This window comes from Chiroxiphia lanceolata, chromosome 12, assembly GCF_009829145.1.
Source record: "Chiroxiphia lanceolata isolate bChiLan1 chromosome 12, bChiLan1.pri, whole genome shotgun sequence".
In the NCBI taxonomy this organism is placed as follows: domain Eukaryota; kingdom Metazoa; phylum Chordata; class Aves; order Passeriformes; family Pipridae; genus Chiroxiphia; species Chiroxiphia lanceolata.
In genome coordinates, this window is record NC_045648.1 from 13,509,074 (window position 1) to 13,519,848 (window position 10,775).

General features: G+C 40.1%; 1 protein-coding gene across 7 annotated transcripts in view; it reads right to left on the bottom strand.

Moving 5' to 3' along the window:
- The window catches only part of CCPG1 (cell cycle progression 1), a 23,933-nt gene extending 15,195 nt beyond the window's left edge, over positions 1-8,738 (bottom strand). For 3 of the 7 annotated variants that reach the window (XM_032700681.1, XM_032700680.1, XM_032700677.1), the window contains exons 1-5: positions 8,639-8,710; positions 4,575-4,647; positions 1,855-1,969; positions 838-917; positions 447-654 (exon numbers count right to left, since the gene is read on the bottom strand). In XM_032700681.1, coding sequence (XP_032556572.1) covers positions 447-654; positions 838-917; positions 1,855-1,969; positions 4,575-4,634 — 463 coding nt within the window. In that variant the 5' untranslated portion in view covers positions 4,635-4,647; positions 8,639-8,710. Of the gene's footprint in view, positions 1-446; positions 655-837; positions 918-1,854; positions 1,970-4,574; positions 4,648-6,978; positions 6,999-8,343; positions 8,363-8,638 lie in introns of those variants that run through there. The other 4 variants (XM_032700683.1, XM_032700682.1, XM_032700679.1 and 1 more) reach the window with 4 other exon arrangements.
- Positions 8,739-10,775: the final 2,037 nt, after the last annotated feature.

Below are 10,775 nucleotides of genomic sequence, written 5' to 3' on the forward strand. Positions count from 1 at the left end.
ACCAAGTACTGAGAATATCTTTTATATATATATATATATATGCTATGTAGCTATGAAGGTAAATTTTTGTAGTCATGCCGCTATTAGTCCTCATGGCACCAAAAAGCATTTCTCTCCCAGTTGCTCCTCATTTAGGCCAACTCTATAAAAGCCAAAAGAATTGCCAGGAGAATTTTACTTCTTCAAGATATGCTACAAATTTACTTTCTACTTAAAATAGTGAATGCTTAATGGGACAGATCACTTCCAAAGAAAAAGGCTGCAGACGTACATTCAGACAAAATTTTAGTGTGAGGGCACCTGAAGTTCTTCTAGAGACTCCAAATACCTGGACACTATTTTTTCCCCCTCTCCACACAAAGAAGGTTCCCTAAGCAAAGACTGGTTTGGGGTCTTTTTTTGGTGATATTTTCGCACACAGTTGTTTGGTGATTTCCTGCTCTTACCAGTTTCTACATGGGAAAATGCATATTGACTGCTAGAGGAGGAACCCATGTTAAAATCCTCTGAACTCTGAGCTTCTTCACCATCTGCTGGAGCTTCCTCCTGACTCTGAGTTTCTTCTGGTTTTGGAGCTTCAAGTGTAACAATGTCAGAATCATCACTAATAGTTCCAACGCAGGACCCATCGTCAGGAATTTTTTGTTTCTTCTCCTGAGGAAAGGGACAACGTGGAAATTACTCAGGTATATACAATATAAAGTAATTTAAAGAAAGAGATTTGTTAAAGCTTTAAGAAAGGAAAAATCTGTATCTTCATTTTAATGCCTTCAAAACATTTCTTGCCATTGTCAGATGGGGCTTAGAGAAGCTGCTGAATGACAGAATGTACTTTACCTCTGGAACTGTCTGAGTTTCCTCAAATCCAGACACAGTGTTATCTACCACTGGTATCTCTTCATCATTGCTGCACTGAGCTATATAAATGTAAAGAGGAAAAAAAACACAAGCAAACAAACATGAAATTAAAACCAGTAACGCCAAATTATGTCCACACCCCATAAAATAAATGTAATTGTGACAGATTTCTATTATGTGTTTGTATCAGAGGCACTAAATCTTGTTTTTAACATACTTCCATAAATATCAGAATCCAGGACACTTAAATCCAAATTCTCATACTGATCATAATGCAAGTAACCTATAAATGAAAAGCACAGGTAGAAAAAAAGACAACCCTATATTGTAAGCTGATACTACAGTACATTTTTATGCTGGGGTAATTCAAGTATTTTCCAGATATTCATTGGAGTTTCTGTGTCTAATCCTGTTTCTACATGGAGACGTTAGGAATTTGGAAACACAGCCAAATTTAGTCAACTGCACACTGAACCTGTCATGTCTGTGTTCTCACAGCAATAGTCTTAAGGCAATAACACAGCAGTAGTATTAAACTTAGTAATTAAAATAAGTGGAAGGATTTTCATTATATTAATATGCACCAGACTTGCACTTCCAACTCAAGAAATGCTAACACAGTGTCACAATGTTATTTTTTAGCAGTACAAGGATTGACTGTTCCTTCCAATTTATTCTTATTTGATCTATGACATTATTAAGGAATACTTCTTTTATCAATAACACTTCCATAAACTATCTTCCAACAGCATCAGTGCACACTATTCTGTAACACATCCAAAGTATTGACAAAATGAAAGACATTCTACTAATTTCATCTATTTCAATAAAAGATACTTTTATAAGGTGATGATTGAATATTTTCCATGACACTGATGAAGCAAGTACTTTGACAGAGGTCTGCAAAGTATAGAAACTGGGAGTTTCTAATTTTGTGTCAATGCTACAATAGATACTTATCTATTTCATGAAACAGTTCCTTTGTTAATATCTTACCTTGCAAATCAACTGCTTGCTCCTCTTCTTGCAAAGAAACATATTCTTCTGAAACAAACTCATGATTATCATTTGTGCTTCCATTTTCTGAAGTCACTGTCTCTATGTCAGAACCCTGAAGGTGAAGAGTTTAAATGGACATTACAGTTACTGGGGTTTCCAACACTAAAGCAGGAGAAAAAGGTTACAAAGAAAACAGAACATTAATAATAAAAACAGAAGAACAATAACCTTTAAAACTGAAGAAAATTTTGAGCAAAAAAAAAAAGGCAAGTGAAACACCAAGTCATTAACTAGAGGGAAACAACTGTTAGTGTGTAATACTCATGACCAAGGTCAAAAAAATCAGAGGAGGACAATTCTAGGGGGAAAAAGGACAGCAATTAAGGCATCAATTAATAACTATGCTAAGTATTTTAAATAACTATTTTTATTACCTTTATTAGACCTGTTCATTAAATGGAATTTAGAGAAACAGGGAAGGTTTTGAATATGGGATCTAATTCTTGCACACATGTCCATGTATTTTATGTAAGTACACATCACCTCCCCAAAATGGAACTTTCAAGAGTACCACCATGAACATTAAAAAATGCTATTACCAGGAAAAACTATGTATAACTTTCCTCCATCTCAATTCCTGTCAGCAAATTTGAATGGCTGCTTTAATAGTACATCTTTGACACTAGGAAAACAAATATTTATACAAACTCTAAATTAGATTTCTGTCTTTAATCCAGAAAGGAGTCTTAGTTATTAGTCAGCTGCCAGTCAACAACACCCTCAGAGTACAACAGGAACTAAAGATTAACAATGCTAGGAGACCAAGGCATTAAAGGCTTGACAATTCCAAATATTTAATCTTTATATTGTAATTTTTCTTTAAAAGAACTGATGGAACACAAGTAAGGTTCTAGAAAACTACAAACATGCAAAACATAACTGAAAAATACTAAGTCACTGTGATCCATAAATAACTTGAGCTGTTTTTGTAAACAGAGATAAGTTATTTTTGCAACAGCAAGTGTGAAATTACAGTAGTAGTAATACTTCCAGATCAGTTTCCCTGGATGTCTCATTTCAGGGACTCAAGCAAACACGTATGCTTTCATTTTTAAGAGGAGACTGTACTTCACAAAGATTAGATACCTCAAAAAGAATTGCATAAGATAACTTTGTAATGTGATTGCAGAATGTATGTTCCTTTTTTAAACGGCTTCAAAAATTACCTGTTTCAGGAAACTGTCAAAAGCTTTATATCTTTCTTCTTTTTGTCTATAGAAGTGTCACAGTTTTAATCTCAAAAATTCTGCAGGAATTCACAACTCAATTACAAGTAACTTACTAAAATCTGAGAGAAATCTCAGGAAAGAAAATACAAAATAATTTGGGGGTTTTGTCTTGGCTGGGATTTATTGATAGGTATACAGATTTACTATGTGACAACTGTTCTCTGGTGTGAAAGAACCATTACTTTCATTTCTTAAATTGTGAATAAGGAAAAGAATAACAAAAATTCAGTCTGCCCAGGTTCTACAACAAGGCAGACATTAGGAGTAGTGCTTAAAACAGATTATAATTTTAGCTAAAATTCCAAGAAACTGGGCTACCTGAGTATAGGCTAAGGCAGCCTTTTCTTAAAAACATGCAGGCTGGTGTGAATGCATGAACTCTGATTCACTGTATCTGTTGCTAGACCTCCATCACCCTTCCATTTCAGTAACAGCAAAGAGGTCAAGAAAAGATATTATCACCTCACTACCCTCCTACACAAAATTAGCAAGTCCTTTCTCAGGAGTAGTCCAACAATACACAGCACTGTCTCTCTGTCCAAAGCAGACACTCAGTTCAGCACACACAGCTGTCAGTTCTCTGCAGTCACAATCTGGACAATGGCCATTTCTTGCCTCTCTTAACTCAGTGCAAAACAAATCCAGAAACAGATTCCACTGTGTCATCACCAATACAGGTTGCAATGATATGTGAGAAATTAACACTACAGTACTCTAAATTTGTCTAAGCCACAGCTCTATCTCTTTCCTAAATATCCAAACCAATTCACTGAAGCATACAGAAGTCCACATCACCCCCTTCCTGGGTAACACCTGTGTGAAGGTACCCACCCATCTCATCCATTCCACCTCCTTCACATCCAAGATTCAAAGGGGTCTTACCAGGAGAATGCTGATAATGGCAGCTCTCAAACACCAGTGCTTCCCCATTCTTATTTAATTGAACCAGTAAAGAATAACCAGGAACAGAAAATCTCTATGCCCCAGAAATCTGTTCTGCTTTGGCTGGACAAACCCCTGCCATCCCATAGCCTTGTGTTATGTTAACTTATTTGGACTGCATAATTCATTGGCGGTTACAGTGTAAAATAACCATCCCAAGAATGAAAACAAAGCCTGCAATTCAGAGCTGAGTAATCCAACTGCTGTAGTCAACTTGTAAACCCTTTCTCTTTTATCTGAGCTGAGTCCAGCAGCCTGTGCTCTCCTTTATCCTGCTTCTTGGTGTGCAGGAGTTTTCTGTTTCTTTTGGTGACAGGATTCCAACTTGTCCATCCAGCCCAAAACAAGGAAAAGAAGTTTGAACCTTCTCTTAAATACCAGTTTGCTACCAACAGAAACGGAACCAAGGTCCAACATTTATAAGCCTCAAACCAGCTCTCTTGTGCTTTTGAAACTGAGGGAACTTTACTAATTTGAAACCGGTACCTCATGATTGATGACAGTCCAGCCGCAGGAGGAATCACTGTCACTGGAATTTTCAGACATTTTTCAAAACACACTGCAAGGAAAAGTAGATTCTTTTAATATGCAAGACATACAATTTCATTGCTCTCTTGAAAAAAAAAAACAAAGAACACAAAAGAATCCAAATCATGATGTTACAGAACAGTATATTAACTCACAAATTGTTATTCTGGAATTTAGGGGGAAAAAAAACAGAAAAAAACTTTAGAAAGAAAATATATTCTTTTGTACTTATTTCCTATTATCTTTTTTATACTTGAGCAAATAGAGCTTTGCTAAGTACACACCTACTTCACCAGCTAAAAAGCTCTTAGAGCGAACACATACACACAAAGGTAGTCAATAAATCAATAATCAAAGTTAAAATTTGTCTGTAGTATCATTGTTTTAGAGATGATTCAGTATGGGAAATAATTTCTGGATTGTTACATGCACAGGAACTACAGTTTATTCAAGAAAAACACAGTGGTTTTTTTGAGAATACACAAATTAGGATCTCCTGAGGCTAATTCTCTCCAACTACTGGACAAAAGCAACGTTTCATGTTTCTTTCACTCCTTCCAAGTGCTCTAAAACACACTGATTCTGAGGAAAATTGAGAGAGTACCTGACAAGTACAAAACCAGAATAAAAATAACCTGAAGTACAAATTTTAGTTGTTACAATACTACTGGGACTTTGGGAGTTATTTTCAGAAGAAAACTGTCCAGCTGTAGCTCCCTGCTTATTTTTTCCCCTTTTTACCAGGAATTTACCAGGAAAACAGAATATTCATTATTGTTCATACTTCCAGTATGAACACAAAGAAAAGCACCTACATGTTTAAATTTATTTATTCTACTTTATTCCCCTATCTTTACTCCCAGTTTGTTAACAACGAAAATACACACAAACCTTGAAGGAGAACATCCAAATACTCCAGGATGGCCAGAAACTGGCACAAGAAAATACAAAACTTTCAATTCCATTTAGCTTTCTTACAAAATACAGTAAACATCTGTCTCCTATCTCTGCATTATGGTCGTTATTGTATGCTTTTCTAAGATAACACTTTTTTCTCATTAACTTCAATTAACATATCTACAGTCCTCTGTAAAAAAGGCAATGATGACCATAACAACCACAGTTTATAAGGCAAAAATATTCACTAATAATCAACTTAGGTATAAAACCTACAGAGAAACGGAATTTCTATTTTTTTTATAAAGCCCTAGTTTGAATATGATTGTCATTTTCCTGCAGATCTTTTTCTTCCTTCATTAGTGCTTTTCCTGGAATCTCAATTAGGGAATGTTAGGTTTGGGAGGGGGGAGTGGGGGGGATGTATTTTGGTTTGGGGTTTTTTCTATCATACAGCATGTAACGATCAAGATTTTTTTTAATCATGATCTATTTAAAAATCATACTTCTTCAATCTTGAAAATAACAAATGCTCAAATGGCAAAGACTCTGTTCCAGAGTGACAATGACATCTGCTTGCTGTCATTAATTATTCTCAATTTGACCAGGCATCCAGCAGCAGCAGCATTCCTTTCAGAGGAAGGTAATTATCAGCCCCAGAACTCATCACCTGTCAGAAACATCACTGGCTACACTGCAAAAAGTGAAGAGAACTCTTAAAGGATAACTTCAGGTCACCAGTACAGTTTCTGATACAAGTGCATCTGCAGATGTTGAAAGGGCAGATTTTAACAGCAGACTCTGTGCTGGACTTTGTAACATCTGTCTTCCTTCAGCTACTGCAGCATTTCCTCCTGGGCCCTGGCTAAGTTAACACAAATGCCATCCTGCTCTCCCTCCCCAGCCACAGCACAGGGCAGGGAACTGAGCACTAACTCAGTTCTACTGAATACACATGTAAACATCCATCTTCCCTTCCCAAACACAAGTTTCACAACCTAACTGTGTGGGTACTGACATCATCAAAAAATATTATAAAAAAGCAGACAAAGAAGCAGACAAACAATCATTATTTTCTATCACTTGCTCACTTTGATACGTGACTTTGAGTTAAAAGTTACTTATCTCGTATTCAACCAGAATATTATACTAATAGTGTGTAACTGCATACAGGTGATCAGCCTCCAAAACAGAAAAGTTTTTAGTATCAAGAAAAACAATGGAATAAAAAAGGAATAATTACAAAAACACTGAGGTTTGTGGGTAGAATTGCTAAATTTAGCCAAATGATGATACATAGATAGCTTGGCATCAGACTGAAGGGCAGCTTTAGGGTCAATGCATTCCTACAAGTACATTCACTAAACATACATGTGTAAAACAGTTATCAAAAGTAAGGCATTTTAATAATTAGTTAGCTCTACAAGATGAAAACAGCCTAAAAAACTTTAATAAAAAAAATTACCTAGGTATGGTGTTCCTGAACTTCAATCATAAGCTAAACATCTTAGTTTTGTAAGAGGTTAATAACACACATAGTCATAACTAAATCAAACATAGTCATAACTAAATCTGAGGTCAAATCCAGTCTCTTAAGTAAACTGAAATACAGAAGACCAATCTGAACCGAATGGCTAAACTGATCCACTCACAAAAACTTCACCAGCCTTAATCTCCACCAAATGACAAAGAACCAGTAAGAACAGTATGCTTTTCCTACCAGCCTAAAGGTGCTGGATATGGTTGGCACTTCCTGAATGCAAGTTATTTTGAAAAAGTAGCTTTGAGCTACTAAGGAATTAAACAGACATAAAGCCTGCAAACTTCCTAATGAATCCAGATGACATTAATGGGTTCCAGTCCAATAACAGCAGGGATAACTCAAGGATACAGTAGTGTCACACATCTCCTGTATGTCAGGCTAAGCCAAAAGGAAAGACTTAGGGGAAAAAAGAAAAAACAAAACCCACCCCCCCAACACACAGTTTCACTGGTTTTGTATTCTCACTAGATATCTTCATTGCCACTACTGCCACCACCTTTTTTATTTCTATCTAGTCAAAATAAATATCCATTATATTCAGAGTTCAACTTTAAGGTATTTGGAGGGGCAGGGATTCAGAAGTGTGAACTATTTTCCTAACCTTAGTTAAATGCAAACCAGAAGCATAAGGTGTGAAAGCTTACAGCCATATGCATTGTTGCTAACGTAATACAAGTTATCCCAGTTATCTATATAAAAATAAACATGAGATACCACATCCTATTTAACCACTGTGAAGTAGAATAAATACCAGACTCAGAAAGAATAACCACTCCAATCTAAACAAACCCTTAAGTTCTAGCATTTAAAAAAAAAGAGGATTTCCTAGGTGAAAAAAACAACCTTCAATAAGCATTGACAAAGATGAGTAACAGGCACCAACAGGAATGTGAATGTGTTCTGTGGAGTTTGCTGTGCTGTCACTGCAAGTAAAAACTCACAGTTCTCTTCCACAATAGCTTCTTTGTTACACAACAGAAATAAAACCAGGTTTAGTGGCATTACTCTTCAAGGTTCTCCTGCAAGTTTATTATTTCTGCTAAGTCGCAATTTTTTTTTCCCAGAGTAACATTCTTCTCTAGGAAATATATTTAGCAACCCATACAGGCTATGATTTTCAGCAAGACAAATGTGGCTTCTGAAAGCCAGGCCACGCCAGCGCCGGACATTCCCTGCTCCGTGCCCACGGCTGCTCTCGCACAGGTGCTCCTGTTGCAACTGAACCAGAGCGCGGCGCGGGGCCAGCGCCGTTAAAGACACAGCGCCGGTGTTTATGAAACACGGCACCTTGCATCAGCCGGGGCGGCAGCGGCTCAGGACGAGAGGGAAGGAAGTTGGTGAACGCCAGCGCCCAGGGCCGGGGCCGGGGCCAGCACGGCGGTGACCCCCGCGCAGTGACCCCCGCCCGGCCCCGCAGAGCAGCGCGGCCGCCCCGCACGGCCCCGCTCACCCGCTCCCCGCACCACCAGCGGCTGCCGCGGCCCCGGCGCCCCGGGCCGCGCCCCGCTCCGGGCAGCCCCTGCCCACGGCAGCCCCTCGGAGCTCCCCGCGGCCGCCCCCGCGGGCCGGACCCGCCGCCTACCTGAGCGCGGCCCCGGCGGGGCCCGGCACGGACGAGGGGCCGCGGCCGCCGCTGACGCCGTCACAAACAACCCGGCCCGCCCGGGCCGGCGCCTGCGCGCGGGGCGGCGCCCGCGGCACCCGGGAGAGCGCGGCCCGCGCCCCCCGCGGCCCGGCGGCCACAGCGCCCGGGGAGCTCAGCGAGCGCAGAGCCCCGGCAACCGCAGTGCCCACAGAGCGACCCGGGAAGCAGCGTCCCACGGAGCACAGCGCCCGGCCCGCCCCGCCCCGGGCACCGCCATGGCAACGCCGCGCCGCCGAGCGCGGGCCGAGCGGCCCCGGCCGCGTTTGTGCCGGGGGAGGTCGGTCAGAGGCACCTTCACGGCGGGGGCGTTGTGCTGGTGTAATCAGGGGATAACCGGGCACAGGGACAGCCCAGCGCTGAGGGGACTCTGCCGGTAACGCTTGTACTGAGGGAAAGGGAAAAACAAACAAGTCACGCACACACGCCGCCCCCCAAAACAAAACAAAACAAAAACCCAAACAAACAAGGATGGCAAAACAAATCCCAAAAAACAAACAAAACAACCAAACAACAAAGCGCCCCACCAAAGAACACTCCAAAACACGTGCCCCCTGCCCCCCCCCCAATAAAGTGCCTTATATGGACCACAAATATGTGATTCTTCTAGTCTCAGGTGGAAAAACTGGTGACTAGGAATTAACTAATTTGGAAAGTCTCCCAGAAGCACAGGCCATGCTGCTCCAGGAGAAGCTGTCCTGTCCTGAGAACCACTCAGACTCGGGGTAAGGCTGCCTACCCCCACCAAACACCTAGAGCCCATCTCAGCAACAGGGACAACACAGAGCAGATGCGAAATCCCAGAGATTCAGGTCCCAGCAGCGCTCTAATACTGGAACAAAAAATAAATGGGAGACAACAACAGGCCTCAATAATAAAGTCAGAATTTCTTACTTGAGGTTTATCTAAGCTAGCAGCTTAAACGTTTTCTTCATATCTTACATGACTGAGAAACAAACAAAAAAGATTTCATGGCACCTCTGAAGAACAGCAGGTTGTAAATGGCTTGCTCAGCAACACTAAGGGAGGTTCCTTACTTGGTGCAGTTTTACCACATGCTCATTAATACAGCACTAGAGCACTTTCCATAAACAGACTAAGAAGTACCTGTCATATGTTAACTCACTCCCTACAGAGGAAAAGAATAAAAATAAAAATTCATGCACATGAACATGAGTAAGTACAGTCACTTGGATGTTTCTTTAGGCCTCTATTTTTCATATTTCTGTATATTAGAAAAAGTCGAAACTAAAACACATCATCCACAAAGCTTCACTATATTCTTAATCTCATTCCTATATTTATTACCCATACTAATTATTTCTGCCTCTTATGTTATCTTCTATGCTCAAGATTATCACTAATGCAGAAATCAATGCAAAGTCCAAATTGTATCATCCTCCATAGTCATCATAAGTCAAATTATCACTGTCCACAGTTTACTAAATAAGGTCAAAGTGTTAAGTTCCTCACTCCCCACCATGCATGTATTTCAATACACATCTTGAGCAATATTTGCTCTGACCACAAACACTCAACAAATTTGAAATGCTTTGTCCTGTTAGTTGAAATGCTGAATAAGATGGGTTGAATAAGATGTATCAAAAAGGATGGAGCCCATTTGATGATGCAGTTATCTGAATCAGACCTAAACCCAATATGCTCCCAATATGATCAGATGAAACAGGCAGATACTGTTCATGCCACCAAGCACATCTGCTTCCCTTTTAAGGAGAAAAAAAAAAAATGGTGAACTTACAGCCAGCTAAGGAGAAAAAAAAAAAAATGGTGAACTTACAGCCAGCCCTTGTTTCTTTGCATTTTCTTTCTCCCACTGCCAGTGTGTCTCCTCCTTAGCCCTCACTTCCCCACAGTAATTATATAAAATAGGCATATTTGGGCAAGTATAGGAATACATTCAACTGAGGCACTAAAGCTCCTGCACTGCCCTCCTTCCAGCTGCTATAAAAGAGTATTTGCAGCCCCTTCCAGCAATGCAATAGGTATCTGTAGGAAAGCACAGACAGCAACTACACCAGACTGACTCACCTCAGCATTCCACTAAAGCAGCTGGAAG